We start from the raw sequence: 17442 nt of genomic DNA on the forward strand, positions 1-17442 counted from the left end.
CCAGAATTACTCGTGAAAAGTTAAAATCAGCAAAGTAGCGTCGCACCCTCACAAAGCCTGCAAAAGGCAAACTTAACTCTAGCATCATTATCGACTGAGATTTATACCACTGTAACAAAATAACAACTAGAGATCAACAAATAATAACACACAACACATTTGTAGTTGAATCAATGGTTTTATTGTCATTATCCAAAATTAAAATTGGAGGACATTCGTCAAAAGCACGCGCAGCTTCCGGTATGAGCAAAGATACAACCCAGAGCAAGAAGTATGGAATCATCAGTTTTGGACAACTACTCACTCATTTTATTCTGTAGAACAAACTCAGAGAAAATGCATTAAAAAATATATATAAAGTTTTTCAAAAGTGAAACTCCTTGCCATTAAGAAAAACTTAAAGAAATGAATAAAAAAAAAAGGTTGTGGTGGTCAATAAATGCTACTTTTTAGACCAAGCACAGGGAAAAAAATACAGAAACACTCCATTCAGAGGAAAACAATATGGAATAATGAAAAACACACAATTATCAAAACATATCTAGTATTTAGTTGCACCACCTTTGGCTTTTATGACCGCTTGCAGTCTGTGAAGCATGGGCTTGATGTGTGACACTATTCTTCATCAATCGGGTGCCAACTCTCTTTGCAGGTCGGAGCACCACTGTGGACATTTTTTTCAATCTCCACCACAGGTTTTAATTGGGTTGAGATCTGGGCTTTTTGCAGGTCATGACATTCGCTGGATGCGTCTTTCTCCAAGGAATATTTTCACAGTTTCTGCTCTGTGGCATGATGCATTGTCATCTTGGAAAACGAGTTCATCATCCCAAACATTTCCAAAAAGATTTCCCAAGCTTTAAACATCCCAAGGAGCACTGTACAAGCAATAATATTGAATTGGAAGGAGACGACTGCAAATCTACCAAGATCGGGTCGTCCCCCTAAATTTTCAGCTCATACAAGGAGAAATCTGATCAGAGATGCAGCCAAGAGGCCCATGATCACTCTGGATGAACTGCAGAGGTCCTACAGCTGAGGTGTGAGAATCAGTCCATAGGAAAACAATCAGTCATACACTGCACAAATCTGGCCTTTATGGAAGAGTGGCAAAAAGGAAGGAAGCCTTTTTTTAAAGATATCCATAAAAAGTGTCATTTAAAGTTTGCGACAAGCCACCTGGGAGAGACACCAATCTTGTGGAAGAAGGTGCCCTGGTCAGAGGAGACCAAAATCAAACTTCTTGGCAACAACGCAAGACGTTATGTTTGGCATAAAAGCAGCACAGTTCATCACCCTCAACACACCATCCCCACAGTCAAACATGGTGGTGCCAGCATCATGGTTTGGACCTGCTATTCTTCAGCAGGGACGGGGAAGATGGTTAGAATTGACTGGAAGATGGATGGAGCCAAATACTGGACCATTCTGGAAAAAAAACCTGATAGAGTCCGCAAAAGACCTGAGACAAGGAAGGAGATTTGTCTTCCAACAAGACAATGATCCAAAACATAAAGCAAAAGCTACAACGGAATGGTTCACCAAAAAACATATCAAGGTGTTACAATAGCTAAGTCAAAGTCCAGACCTCAATCCAATTGAGAATCTGTGGAAAGAACTGAAAACTGCTGTTCACGCTTTCCATCCAACCTCACTGAATTCGAGCTGTTTTGCAAGGAGGAATGGGCATACATATCAGTTTTTCGATGTGCAAAACTGATCGAGACATAGCCCAAGCGACTTGCAGCTGTAATCGCAGCAAAAGGTGGCGCTACAAAGTATCAACTCAATGGGGCTGAATAATTTTGCACACCCACTTTCGTTATTTGTGTTCCACTTCTCGATTGTTTCCCACTTATTGTTAATGTTTCACAAGAAAATTACAGTTTTATATCTTTATGTTTGAAGTCTTGAAATGTGGCAAAAGGTCACAAAGTTCAAGGGGGACAAATAGTTTCACAAGCCACTGTATTTTTTAAACTAGCGCACCACACATAAGTTCATTGTTTCTGAATAATAAAAAAACAGACATCATAGGTAAATACGATTTTAAAAACCTTCAATGCAAAGCAACTAATGTGGAATTTGTTGATGCACTGCAGGGTGCAGATGTCAACTTAGCTGACTGCAAGGGTAACTCGCCTTTGCTGCTAGCCACAAGCTGCGGTGCATGGAGGACAGTGGCTCTACTTTTGTCCAAAGGTGGGACATTTTAAACGTACGTGACAGTCTTGATTTTTAAATTATATTCACCATTTTTTTCTTTTAAGGGGCAAATATTAACTTAACAGATGGGTCCGGCTGTAATTTTCTTCACCTGGCCATTTTGCAACCCAAGGGGCTGAAAAATCTACCGGAAGGTGTCCTGCAGGTATATGAATATATATATATGAATATATATGAATATATATATATATATATATATATATATATATATATATATATATATATATATATATATATATATATATATATATATATATATATATATATATATATATATATATATATATATATATATATATATATATATATATATATATATATATATATATATATATATATACACACACATACACACACACACACAGACCAACAGTCATGTAAAAAAGCCTATTTACAAGATTGATTTACTTATACTAACAACGTATGATACTTATCCTATGTAAAATACTTATTACTTAAAAGTAAAATTTAAAAAATATTATTTTTGATTAAGAATAAATGCATACATTATTTTTCCGACTTATTAAAAATTCAGCAAGATGCCAGATGTTTGTCTCAAATGGTGGTGCTGGCCATTTTTTGCCATTTTGACTCATTTTTGAAGGCCTACAGAAGATTTAGTTCTGTAGCTATATGAGCCCAGGACATATCATAAGGAAGTTCATCTTTCATTAGAAAATAAATATGCTTTCAGCTTTTATCATTGTTTGGTAAACAACAGTTAAACATTGTTCAGCATCTTGAAATGCTAGTTTCCAAGAAAACTCTTGAAACTATGTTACAAAACCTTTTTTTGTAAAAGGATGCATTTCAAGCACAACTTTCACTTTGGTGCTTCTTTTATTGCAAACGTGATACCTCCAATACCTAAACAATCCTTTCCATAAACACAAGGAGATCTCTGCTTACAAAATAACATTTTATTGAAGGAACACTGAACTGATGCATGAACTTTGAAATAACTTTTCAGTGCCTACTGTTTCGAATGACTTGATCATGCCATTACAGTCACGAGTGGGCCAACCACACACTCCTAACACGAGGACGTGGGAGCTACTCAATGAGTGGGCAACATTATGATCAAAGCCACTAATGCCATTTAGCGGTGATTTATCAAAATTAAATAATTCCAAGAGGCTTGATTCAAACTAAACAGCAGCACCAAAGCCGTTAGAATATTATAATAAAGGACAACGTGTCACTGAAAACGTATTTATATTTTATGGCACTGAACGAGTTCAAAATGTATGGAATGCATATCATTGCTGTTAAAAAATCAATCATTTTAAAATATGTATCTTTAAACCAATACTTACAGTATGTTGTATCGTAATAGAGGTAATTAAAATGGAGCGTGGTTTATACCAAGTTCAATTCCCGTACTCAAAACATCCACTGCGACATATGTATGGTCTTCCTGTTTATCATACTTGCATAATCTCCCTCTTACTTCAAATAGTATGCATGCTGCATTACAAAAGCTCTGCCAATTAGCCGCCCGAGTGTATTTACCACACGCGAAGGCAAACTTTCTGGTCTGGCTTCTTCCAGCGCAGCAGCGTGAAGGCGTTGCTGAGCTGCGAGGACCATGAAGGCTGCACTCCACTGCACTATGCGTGCCGGCTCGGCATCCACGACTCGGTGCGCAACATGCTGGGCCTCTCTGGCCAGCTGGGCCTCACGTGCAAGTCCAAGGACAAGAAGTCCGCCTTGCACTTTGCCGCTCAGTGAGTATATTGACGGTAGCCTCGGGGGCCGGGAATATAGCGCAGATGTTGACGCAGAGTTATGCGCCGCAGTTTCCTTTTGGCTGCTTGGGCCTGTTTTTTTTTTAATGCTTTTGAGAGTTTGAATAGTAAAAAGCCAGTAGCATGTTAAAGATACGATTACAGGGGTCTCCAAACCTTTTTCAAACAGAGAGCTACTTTTTTAAAACTAATTAGCGCAAAGGGCACCCACTTTTATATGCATTTCTAAAATAACAACTTATCATGTTTTTACTCTGTTGCAACTGTATTTTGGGTCCCTGTGGTGAGAGGCCCTCTCCTTGTGAGAGATAAGAGAATTCTCCCACCATGATCCGCTGTGTGTCGTAAGAGGCGACTAAAGTGGAGGGAGCGAGGGGACTGGGGATCCTCTCCTCTCTATCTCTACTCCCTAAGAGGCAGCAAGGCAAAGAAAGGGGGCGGGAGACCAAAAGGTTTGGAAACCCTAGTTATAGGGTCACTAAATGTGAGGGGATGTGGATGTAAGCGACTGAGTGGAATAAAGAGAAGATCGGAAGGGTGATGACTAAAAGGAAGGTTGATGTGTTAGCCTTGAGTGAAACAAAGATGAAAGGAAAGGGTGAATTACAGCTTGGAGGTATGTATGATAGAAGGTCTGGAGTTACGGGTGGACATGCTAGAGAAGGAGTGGCTGTGCTTGTAAGTGAGAAAGCAGAGGAACAACTGGTGGAGTGGAAAGAGATATCTTCCAGATTGATGTGGGTGAGGTTGAAGTGGGGTGTAGAAGTATAGATGTTTATAAGTGCATATGGACCTGGTTCAAAAGCGCTGAGGAGAGAGAGGAGTTCTGGAAGGACTTGTCCGAATGTGTGGCAAGTGCGAAAGAATGGTGGAAAGTGGTAATACTAGGTGACCTGAATGCTAGAGAGGGTGATAAAACTGTTGAAAATGTGATTGGTAGATATGGAGTACCAGGAAGAAGTGAAAGTGGGAAGAAATTGAATGAGTATTGTGTGGAAAATGAGTTGGTGATTGGAAATATATTGTGTAAAAAGTGGGACATGAATAAGTATACCTTTGTCAGAGTGGATAGTGGCAAGATGGTGGACAGAGCACTGATGGATTATGTAGTGGTTAAGAAAGGGATGTCAAGTAGATTGTTGGATGTGCATGTTTACAGAGGTGAAATGAGTGGTATTTCTGATCATTTTTATGTGGAAGGAAAACTGAGAATAGATGGATCGTGAAGTGGATGGTGTTATGAGTGCACTGCAGGAAAGAGGTCTAAATATAGTGTAAGCTAGAGCTCTTGTTGGTGATAGAAAGGAGTGGAGAGGTGTTGTGAAAGGATAGTGGGATTGTGGACACGTTCCTAAGGATGGGTTGGGCACCCGTATGATGCGGCAGGGGTAAACCAGTGAAAGCTGTTGGGCCCTGCTGTTGAACAAAAGAGTGTGTTGTGTCACCTTGACCCGAGTGACATGGCCGCTTTCTGGTGTCCCATTTCATCTGGAGGGACAAAAGCATGACCAACTTAGGTGCCGAGGTGCCTAACTTGTTTGGGTGTTTGGGCAATTGGGTTGGCCATGGTCCAAAAATGTTTGTGTGTGTTTTTTTGCTATTTTTTTCCCCTTTCATTTTCTTTGTTATTGTATGTGTTTGTCTTGCTGTCGGTCACCCCTCTTGAGGGATATGACCAAAGTAGATCTATAGATAGGTAGATGAAGGCAAAAAAATAAAATAAAAAAAAAACACAAATGTTTTTTGCACACATTATCTGGAACAGCTTTTAGCCATGGCAAAAAAATTGACACTTTCCCACCATCCAAAGTTGCTATGTGTATTATGGGTAGAATTAGAATTAGAATATACCTTTATTATCATTGTTACAAAATCTGTTGAACATATTGTGACAACGAAATTGGACGTGGCACTCCAGTTTCACATTTACAGTGAGGATAGAAGAATGCAAAGAAGATAAAGGAACAAAGAAGATGTTTGTATTGTCCTTGTTGCAGACATGTTTTCTTCTGGAGGGTGGGGGGGTGTATGAGGGGGTGGGGGACAGACAGAGATGGCAAAGCGCAGTTCAAAACCCACAGAAGTAATCAGAAAATGCGAATCAGCTGGTGTCAAGGGGCAGGGCCAGCCAGGTGCCATGGCAACTGTGCAAGACCTGACAGAACCCCCCTTTCAAGGGACAGCCCCCGAGGTCCCAAAAAAAAAACCCCAAATGCCACGACCCCCAGAATGGGTCGACGCTCCAGAAGAGGGCAACCCCACTCCCTCCCCCGAAAACGCAGGAACGGGGAGAGGCAGGGGCGGCAGGCGGAAGAATCGGAGCGGCGAGCAGACGAGTCGGACTCAGACGGATTGGGCGTTGCAGGAGAGTCGAACGGGCGAGTCGAAGAGTCGGAATGGCAGGCAGACGAATCGGAGTGGCGAACAGAAGAATCAGACGTGCTGACGGGTGAATCAGGTAGGCAGACAGGTCGACAAACAGGCATGGCAGGCGGACGTCGAGACAGGCGGAAGGACGGACCTCGAGGCCGGTGGGAAGGCAGACGGACGGGCGGACGTCGAGACAGTCGAAAGGACGGATCTTGAGACTGGTGGGAAGGCAGGCGGACGGGCGGATGTTGAAAATGTGCATATTTTAGACCCACTTGTCAGTAACGATCTCACACATTAAGAGTTATTCAGATAACTCTAGAATAAAGAACTTGCTTACCAAACTGTGACTAAAAATCACCAAATCCAATCAAATCTTCATCCTTGATGTTATTGGTAAACAAAACCAACTCAGTGGGGAGACGAAAAGATGCTTCATCCTTCTGTTTCTACGTTAGTGGGTGCATCCCTTAACCACTAGATTTGTAGGGGCACCATTTCCTGTGGTGCAGGTACATCCTCGTGCCACCCATCTCTCTCTCGGCCAACAAATGTTTCCACCCAGTCTCGAACCAGGGACCTTATTATGCGAATGTGCTAACCACTGCACTAAGACAACAATGATATAATTATGTGTTAATAATTTCAGGAAAAAGTCTCACCAGCTTATAAGTCGCACCCCTGGCCAAACTATGAAAAAAACTGTGACTTATAGTACGAAAATCAGAGTACTTGGTTTGTGCCGGATTAATCATTGAAAGCAAAGTTAAATAGACTTAGTCAACCACTAAAAAAAATATTTTACTAGAAACTCACAATGACCCAGCATTGGTAAGCTATTTTTAGAACAGGTATGCGGGCACCACGATGAAGACGCCTGTACTAATAATGGCTCTGGAAATCGAGCAATCTTGCCTGGACATTCTCTAGTTTGCTGCATTGGCCCAAGTGTTTTTACCAAGATGGATGAGTTAAAACTACCAAGAAGATGTAAAGGTTAGTGTTAAGCTTTAATTTTGACTGCTGCACATTTTTGTATACTCGGTAGGCTCCACTTCTTTAAAGGGGCCCTTATTGTCCTTGTGAATAAAATGCTCCTTAAAACTTGCACTCAAGACCAATTACAAGATTTAGCATCTGCACTTTTTAATCCCCCGTTCCCGATTTCCTTTTTTTCATGCTGCCCTAAGGCTTTGCTAAGCTCCGAAAGTCGTTAGCAGAAATAATAAGCATCACACCTCACTTTTAAACTGATAAACGCTGCCGTTCTCCTTATTTTTACTGACAAAAAAAAAGAAAAATGCCTTTTTAGAAGCATAACAGATGAAATATGACTCCTCCGAGAACCACAATGAAGCCAAATGTCTCATTTTCTTAATTGGACAAACGTAATATGAAGACAAAAGTCAATGTGCGAGTCATTTCAGGTTTTTCTTTCCTTGCACCAAAAGCTTATGTGGAAATTAATTGGCCGTTACTTCCCCATTAATACTCTGATCTTGAGGTCTGGAATACAATCCAACTAGTGAAGCATAACTGCATGTGATTTTTTGTTAGTAAAATTGTGCAATCAATATGAACATAATAATATTTCCCTTAATTGTTAACGACATCTTTAAACTATTTGCTTGCAATCATTATTGTTATCCATCCATCCATTATCTGCACCACTTATCCTCAGCAGGGTCGCGGGGGTGCTGGAGCCCATCCTAGCTATCTTCGGGCAGTGGGCAGGGGACACCCTGAACTGGTTGCCAGCCAGTCGCAGGGCACACAGAGACAGACAACTCACTCGCTCATTCACACTTAGGGACAATTTGGCCTGATAACCTGACATGCATGTTTTGGAATGCGGGAGGAAACCGGAGTGCCCGGAGGAAACCCATGCAAGCACGGGGAGAAGATGTAAACTCCACACAGGAAGGTTCGATCTCATGACTTCAGAACTGTGCCAGACAGGCGCTGACCACTGCGCTGCCACGCTGCCCTGTTATTATTATAATAATAATAATAATAATTATTATTATTATTATGAATGTGTTTATTATAATTATTATTATTTTTATTATTATTATTGGGGGGAAAAGTCAAGTCAAGTCAAGTTTCATTTATTTGTATAGCCCTTACTCTCAAAGGAAAGTGTATTACAGCAATGACGCCTCAAGCCTGTAAACTAGCCCAAAAAGTCCATAACAGCATCTTCCCATCTCTGCCGGCCGGTCAATGCATGCTTCAGGTCAGACGCTGGTCCGCTGACTTATCTCAAATCGCCCTTCTCCCTCGTATCACCATCAGCCATATCCGCTGGTTTGGTCAAATATGTTTTGTATCCCCTAGGTTCTTTTTTTATAAGGGGTGGTTCTGAGCATGAACAAACACAAAAGGTTTTGTAATTTCTTTATCATACAGTTACAAAAGTAACTTCCATTGGTATTCTCATAAGAATGTCCTTAAAGCCCCAGTGTGTAGTATTTTATAACTAAATGGCACTGTTGTCTAATGGGAACAAAAAACAGCAAGCAGCAAGATGACAGACCAACATGGGGATGACCTCAGATTTGTTTTCATTTAAATTACCATTGGTGTTGTAGTTCATGTATTTTTGCCAACTCTTCAAATCAATATTTTTTTTCCTGAAAAAACATTGGATCCCTTATCCACAATGCATGCAAGGCTTCAATATGTCACACTTGTTTGCAAGCACGGAAAGGGCTCTATAGGTGTTGGGTATGTAGAGCAAATGGACATAGGATCTGTGTCTTAATCGGTAAAAATAGAATTGTACATCTTCTCAGTGAGCCAAGCCAGAAGACCCAGTTTTCTAAATAGAGCTGTCTTCTTGGGTGTCACCAGAGGGGGGTGGTGACGCTTCACATGACAGCACCAAAATGACAAGCCACCAGGGCAGGAATGTCTGCGTCATTTTCACACACTCCCAAAAAAAAAAAAACGATTGATTTATTGCGTGGTCTACAGAGTCAGACTGCCAAGAAGCATAGTAAAAGCACAAATTGTAAGCGTTTTCAAGCACTTCACCCAAAATTCGGGCATTTACCTAGCCTTAAAAACACAACATTGAAATTCCAGCATTTTCAAAGATTTCAAGCACCGTACAACCCTGTAAAAGATCTCAGCCACTGGTGCCCAAAGGTGTCGCTATTGCTTTTGCAGGTACGGCCGCATTAACACATGTCACCGCCTGCTGGAGACCATCACAGACTCCCGCTTGCTCAATGAAGGCGACGAGCGGGGCCTGACGCCCCTCCATTTGGCTTCTAGGGAGGGCCACACCCAAGTGGTGGGGCTCCTGTTGCGTAAAGGGGCTCTCTTCCACAGGTAAATCTCTTTAATACACAATTGCTAGCTAAGGTTTGTTTTCCTAGTGTAAACTGTTTCGAGAACTGTTTGTTTGTCTGCAGCGATTACAAGGGCTGGACTTGTTTGCACCATGCCGCCTCAGAGGGATACACACAAACAATGGACATCATATTATCAGCTAATATGAAACTGCTGGATAAAACAGATGAGGACGGGGTATGTTTTTTAACCACATTTAATACCATTCAAAGCCGTCAAAGCTCTATTTTTTGTTCACTCAGATTGACGACGAGATAAAGTAGACCCTTAAGACACGATGACCCTGTCTTACGTTTTCACTTTTTGATGTGGAGTAGGAGGTTTTTCGGTCCCTCTTCACAGCATTTTCCCCTCTATACCAGGGGTCATATGTGTCGCCATATATGACTCGTTTCATGAGTACATATGGCTCTGAGATAAAATTATACTCATATTCAAATTTAATCTATAGTGTTTCAATTCTGATAAGCGCGGAATCGAGTAGGTGTGCCCTGATGTAGCACTTTTATGGAATATGGTTTGGTCCAGTATATAAAGAGAACACTCCCCACTAGCTTACAGTCAAGTTTGATATGGGACACAGGCGCTGGCATTGTTGTATTAAATCATCTAACGACACATAGTAAAATGAAATGGGAAAAAAAAATCGCTATTATAGGTCTCTGGGTTAAATAGGTTTTTGACCCCTGCTCTATATGATATTAACTTCTTCTTGCTTGCCCAAAAATGTAAAAAAAAATCAAACTTTGTAGAATTGGTTTGCATCACAGCATCATTAAAATGCTGATATGCTATTCTCTTCATTCAGTTCAGATACCATAGTTCTTTGTAAAATCTTGGGGAGTCTGTGGTAAAATACTGTATTTATTCGCTATGAGTCCAAGGCTGAAGTGATGCTAAAGGGTGAAGCAAAACAATGATAACAAAAGCAAAAAACAAAGCATGTGATTATCACTAAACATAAGGCAGGCACACAGAACATTACACCTGCTAAGTTGTACGACCGTAAGCAGTCGATGATTGAAACAAATATTAAAAAAATAGTGATTGGACAAGTAAATCTGGTAAAGGGGAAGGTAGTCTTCCCGTGTGGAAGTTTTCAAATCAGTTTCACTTTTAGTCACAGTTATCTTCCTTCCTCTGCATCCACCTGCTACTTCACTCAACCCACTTAAGTCACGTCACTTCGTGCACACACATATTACACATAGGGTTAGGTTTCTATCCCCCGCTACACAGTAATTTCACTTTGCGATCCCCACCTCAGAACTTATAAATGTTATCCAACCAAAATTTGGGGAATCTACTCATACGTCAAAGTCTCATTTTACTGTAAATGTCCAACATAGCAAAGTACTACTTTTCACTACGTGATCTTGCAGAATACCGCGCTCCACATCGCAGCTAGGTTGGGCCACGTGGCCGCGGTCATGGTTATGGTGAACCGGGGGGCGGAGTTTCTTTTGAACAAGAGCGACACCTCGTTCCTTCATGAAGCACTGCAGAACGGCAAACACGACGTGGTGAATGCCGTCATTGACAGTGAAAGGTACAAGCACGAGGTAAAAAAAAAAGATGGCACAGAACTTTACAATGTTTATGTCGGCAGGTGTGAAGAGGCTTTGTTATTGTTTAAACCTGATGGATCCCAGCGATGCCCCATTATGGACATGATTGAATACCTTCCCGAGACTTACAAGGTTTGTCTACTCAGGATTTACATTTCCATCATGCAAATTAACAGGGTTCTAACACCTAATTCATGGCCAAATTCAAGCACTTATCAAGCACTTTCAAGGCCAATTTTTCATTTATTCCAGTATCTTCAAAATAAGAAATCCAGTGCCAATCAAAAGAATGTTTTTGTTGTTGTTGACTAAAATAACGTCGCCATCTTGCTATTCCTATCAATAATCTATAATATTTTGGAGTCAATGGGCTATAAACTGACATTAATTCTGCCATTCTGCCTCAACAATGCATACAGCAGTTTGGCTCCATTACTCTTGTTTACAAACACGGAAAAGAGTGCTGGGTAATAATTGATATCAATTCAAAGACATAAAGAGAAGGAAAGTAGTGTATGTATAACAAGCAGAAAAATCTGCCAAATGTGGACTCATTTTATTGATATTAATTGCTTCAAAGAAGAGTGCATTCAATCTTTTAATATTAGAGTCTGCTGGTCTTTTGTCTTATGTTTAACTTGTTTTTCAGATGATGTTTGTCTAAACTGTTCAAAGTATAATTTTTTTTTGCATTTATCGTTTATTTATTTATTTATTTCGTTGTCACAATATGTTAACCCATTTTAGTAACAATGATAATACCTGTAAAGGTATATTTTATTCTATTCTATTTATAGCACTGAAGCGTTCATATTTTAAATCTTTAGTTTTGCATTTTCAGGATATTATTGTTGTTGGACTTTAAATGTGTTTACTGAGTAAAAAGCTAAAATTGTTATGAATTTTACACATTTAATTGTAGATCTGTGAATATTTTAATTTGTAGTTCATGTGTTTTTCAGGGATCCCCATGACTAATTACTGAATAATTTGGCTTATGATGTTCTATTTTTTATTGATAATATATCATTAAAAAACAAAAAAAATCTGAGGAGCTGTTTGGGAGCCGAAAGAGCCGGCTCTTCTCAGTAAGCCCATCCAAGAAGACAGTTTTCTAAAGAGAGCTATCCTCTTGAGGGCAACCAGTAGGGGGTGGTGACGGCTTTACATTACAATGCCATGTCGAGCCACCAGAGCAAGCATGTCGGCGTCATTTTCACGCACTTCAAAAAAGTCATTATTTATAACGTGGTCTTTACAGTCAGACTGCCAAGAAACATGGCAATGACAACAATTTTCAAGCATTTTCAAGCACTTCACCCACAATTCAAGCATTTTCCTTACCTTGAAATCACAACATTAAAATATAAGAATTTTCAAGGATTTCAAAAACCCGTCTGAACCCTGAATGTAACTTTTGTTCGTTCTTGCCAAGTAGCACCTGTTGGACCGTTGCGTGACAGAGTCGGAGGATGACCACAACTGCGACAACTACCACGTAATTTATCAGCAACAGTAACCTAATCGGAAAGAGCACACAAAGAATCTGACGTCCGTTTCCCACAGATTGAATATGACTTCAAGTGGCTGCAAGCGCCCCTGGAACTTCAGAAGAAAAATAAAGGGGTACAACCGCTGGCTGCGCTCAATGTAAGTTGTATATTGTCTGAAAACACTTGGCAGAGAAAAATGCCATTATTCTGAGATAAGGACATTTGTAATCCTCATAGGCAATGGTGAGGTACAACCGCCTCAATCTCCTCAATCACCCTGTCTGCAAAAAGTACCTATCCATGAAATGGTGAGTTTTTTGCCTGTCCTACTCCTTCCCCCCTTTTCCTCACCACAAATCGGCGTGGATCCCACAGGTTGGCGTATGGGAGCAAGGCGCACATTTTCAATATGTTCTTGTACCTGCTGGGCCTCCTGCCGCTGACTCACTTGATTGTGACCATGAGGCCCACCATGAACATCACTGAGACAGGGGAGCATAACATCACCATGGTGCCTGTTTCCTTTGTTGAGGTACAACATATATAACTATGAAAACCTTTTATAGCTACAAAAACCTTTTATAAAGTTGTACAAGACTATAACCACATACATAAGTATAACACAGATATATAAATATTGCTGTATATAAACCTACATAAATAGAAAGCTGTATGCAACTATAAACATGTATTTAATCATAACACCATATTTGAATGTAACTGTATAAAAATAAATATAACCACATAAATAACCAGTGTATAACTACTAATCATAACACCATACATAAATATAGCTCAGTATAAAAATAACTAAAATGTTGTGTATAACTTTGCACATTAATAACTATAACTCATAGACAACTATAAAGCTGTGTATAACTATAACCCTGTTCAAAATTAAAACATCACGTATAAATAAAACACATTATAGAAAGAACTAAAATGCATATGGCTATAACTACATAACTATAAACCTGTATTAATTGGTTCCCTTAACCACTAGGGTTGTAGGGGCACCATTTCCTGTGGTGTGTCTTGGGTGAGTACAGCCTCTTCCGGTCTCCTGGTGATCCCAAGAGCCAAGAAGTGTTCCGCTGGTTCGAGAGCGTTCTCCATCCGGGCACCGGTGTTGTGGAATGCTCTTCCCCCTGAGATCCAATCTGCAACATCAGTGGAAATGTTTAAATCTAAGCTAAGCTTAAAACTCACTTCTACTCTATAGCATACGAATAACCTAAACTTCTTATATGTAATAACTTGTGAAGCCCTTTGAGACTATTTGTGATCAAGGGCTATACAAATAAAAATGACTTGACTATGCAACTGTATGTAACTTAAATCCCTCCATACAATCACAACATCTTATTTAAATATAACCACATACTTTACTATAAGTAACCCGTATATAACCTGTACATAACTATAACACCATATATAATCATGTAATACAGTACTTACTCAGTCTAAATATAACTAAAATGTTGTATATAACTATAGCCACATGAATCACTATAACTCATAAATAACCTTAACACTGTAAATAACAATAAATATTATTCCATATAGAAATAACTTGAATGCATACAACTATAATTACATAACTATAACCCGTATACATCTATATTTAACTTGAATCCCTCTATACAATCATAACATCAGACATAAATATATCTCAGTGTAAAAATATTCAGTTTTATATTTAACTTATTATATTATTATGTATATTATTATAACCACATATATAACTGTAACACTGGATGTAATCTGGCACATTTTTTATTTTGTATTAAAAAACATTGTTCACACATGCGTTTAGCTACCCAAGCACCACGTTTGATCTGCGATATTTTATACTTCAACTCCATATATTTTTTGTGCTAAACAGCAAAGTCTGTTGCTGTCCTTCTGCATGGTGATGGTTCTCATCATGAACGTCTACTCCATATTGAAGGAAGTGCTACAGATCGTACAACAGGTGAAAATGTCCCCCACTGGTCTATGTTACGTTCACATGCTAATGTTAGTGACACAGGGTTCGTACAACCGTTTTATGACCAAAGGTAAGCACTATTTCAGCACTTTCAACGTCAATCTCCCAATTTTGCCTGTACCATTAAAAGAGGAAATCTGGTGTGAAACAGGTATTTTTCAGATCCACAAATATATCTGCGATTCAAATATGTGATTTTTAATCTCAACACAGACGATTTTTAGATCTTAAGTAAATTGCGAAAATGTTTTTGGATCTTAACAATAAGTGTGCAATATTTGAGAGAAAAATCCCTCACCATATAGGTTTTGGGTAAAAATGACGGTTATATGTAGCTTACATTTTCAGTAGCAGGAAGATCTTCCACTTACAATTTGTCACTGGGAAACGCCACCTCAATTATTTACATGTCCTTTGATGAATGTCCATGATTGATACATAATCCTTGCACTAATGCACATTATTTAGTGCCCTGTTTAGGTGTTGCAAGTGGCAAACTGTTAGCAAAAAAATGAAAAATACAAAATAAATCTTAGTTAAGCTACTTACTTATCTTTTGTAAGGCTGGACAGCACTGGTTATCCCATTGTGAAGAAATGTATTTATTTAAGATTTTTCAGGGCAGCACAGCAGGGCAGTGGTTAGCGTGTGTGCGGCACAGTTATGAGGTCATGAGATCGAACCTCCTGTGTGGAGTTTGCATGTTCTCCCCGTGCTTACGTGGTTTTTCTTCCGGGCACTCCGGTTTCCTCCCACATTCCAAAAACATGCATGTTGGGTTAATTGGCCAGTCCAAATTGTCCCTCGGTGTGGATGAGCGAGTGAATTGTCTGTCCCTGTGTGCCCTTCAACTGGCTGGCAACCAGTTCAGGGTGTCCCCTGCCCACTGCCCGAAGACAGCTGGGATGGGCTCCAGCACCCCCGTGACCCTACCGAGGATAAGCGGTACAGATAATGGATGGATAGATTTTTGACCAGGATTTTTAACACCGATTCTTCCAGATTTTTTTTTCTGCGGCTGATGACGCTTCACATGACAGGCCAACTTTATTAGGTTTTTTATTTTTCTTCATTTAATGCATGTTCTGTCAAATCAGATTGCTGAAAAACATGGCAAGAATTTCGAGCTTTTTAAGCGAGTGCCTCATGTTTCAAGCATTTTCCTGACCTAGAAAACACAACATTAAAATTCAAGCATTTTTCCAGATTTCAAGCATCCGTGCAAACCTTGTTGACAGTGGATAGCAAATTGCAAAAGTGTCTTTACCAAGATGGTATAATTGACTAATATTTGTGTAATGTGTAGCGCTGGGACTACTTGAAGGATTACTCCAATCAAGCGGATTGGTTTTCGGCCCTCAACTCGCTTCTCTTCGTCATCCCACTAATGCTCAATGCACCGGGCTCATGGTACTGGCAAGCGGGAGCCATGGCCGTCCTAAACTCCTGGATCTGTTTCCTCCTGTATCTCCAGAGGTACAAAAATTGTACAGAAAACTATTGTCAATGGTTGAACGTTGACCTCTCTTAGGTTTGAGAGCATCGGCATCTACGTGGTGATGTTCGGTGAGATCTGCCGGACTGTTTATCGGACCGTGCTGCTGTTTTTTTATCTCCTATTGGCGTTTGCCTTGGCCTTCCATGCGCTACTTCTGGACCAGGTACAACGCATAGTATAGGATAGTCCAAGGGGCAGGGACCTATTTCACTCGAGCCATCTATGGCCCTTTTCATGAGTACATAGGGCCCGGAGATAAGGAATGCATCTATTGCACATTTTTCTGTGGCATTCTAAAGATGGATGATTATATCTCTATTTTGGTACATACGAAGCCAGTGCAATACAAACTTGATCTGGTTACTCCAGTATAAAGTGTGACACCAACACTTGCCGTTTTGGCAGTAAGTCACGATAAAACCCTTTAATTGAAAGCCCATTAAACTATGTATGGTCACTGTTGAGATACTTTATGATGAAACCCAATAAAAAAAACTTAAAAAACAATAAAAACACCCAAAAGGCCAGCAGTCCAGTTTGTCAGGAACTAGAACAGGATCAGGACCCAATCGCGTGATGTTCTCACACAAGCCTTTATTTACGGGAAATGGGGAGTCATGCACGTTAGGCTGGCGTGGAAAGACGGGAAGCCAGAAACCGACGGGATCGATAAGCATAACGAAAATAAACAGGAGAAACTAGATGGGAACAAAAACTGGAGAAACTAACAAGCAGGACAAAAACAGACGGAAACAAAACTGGAACCCAAAAATAAACAGGACGAAAATAAACGGGAACAATACCGGACTTGAAATGCTAACAGTAGAAGAGGACCGAGTCAGAACCGACGTCTTGTGGGGCAGAAGTTCGTTTGGCTGGCTGACAACTAGGCAATAGAGCGCTGAGCTTTATATTAACAGAAACTCAATCTCTCAACGACCCGCAGCTGGCGCCACACGGGTGGGGCCGATTGGGCACCATGGCAACTGTGACACACAAGGGCAGGGCCAATTGGGCACCATGGTAACCGTGACAACGCGGGCGCGGCCAATTGGGCGCCATGGCAACCATGACAGATTTGATCATTTCATCAAATGACAGTGTGAAATAAAATGCGCTGAGGAATTAGATTTTGTCAGGAGAGCGGTTTTGTTGTATTTTGTCATGAAATATATGGTGTGGCTCTCTCTCT

At 40.2% G+C, this 17442-nt stretch overlaps 1 protein-coding gene across 1 annotated transcript in view; it reads left to right on the forward strand.

Moving 5' to 3' along the window:
* The window catches only part of trpa1b (transient receptor potential cation channel, subfamily A, member 1b), a 36780-nt gene that overhangs the window by 11097 nt on the left and 8241 nt on the right, over positions 1 to 17442 (forward strand). The window contains exons 11-24 of the mRNA XM_088322242.1: positions 2103 to 2202; positions 2271 to 2371; positions 3778 to 3953; positions 9516 to 9680; positions 9764 to 9878; positions 11084 to 11250; positions 11311 to 11401; positions 12708 to 12767; positions 12836 to 12919; positions 13000 to 13070; positions 13138 to 13294; positions 14648 to 14737; positions 16059 to 16228; positions 16284 to 16413. Of these exons, the coding sequence (XP_088178368.1) occupies positions 2103 to 2202; positions 2271 to 2371; positions 3778 to 3953; positions 9516 to 9680; positions 9764 to 9878; positions 11084 to 11250; positions 11311 to 11401; positions 12708 to 12767; positions 12836 to 12919; positions 13000 to 13070; positions 13138 to 13294; positions 14648 to 14737; positions 16059 to 16228; positions 16284 to 16413 (1677 nt within the window). The remainder of the gene's footprint in view (positions 1 to 2102; positions 2203 to 2270; positions 2372 to 3777; positions 3954 to 9515; positions 9681 to 9763; positions 9879 to 11083; positions 11251 to 11310; positions 11402 to 12707; positions 12768 to 12835; positions 12920 to 12999; positions 13071 to 13137; positions 13295 to 14647; positions 14738 to 16058; positions 16229 to 16283; positions 16414 to 17442) is intronic.

This window comes from Urocampus carinirostris, chromosome 18 (assembly GCF_059441175.1).
Source record: "Urocampus carinirostris isolate Australia breed hairy pipefish chromosome 18, RoL_Ucar_1.0, whole genome shotgun sequence".
NCBI classification, from domain to species: Eukaryota; Metazoa; Chordata; class Actinopteri; order Syngnathiformes; family Syngnathidae; genus Urocampus; species Urocampus carinirostris.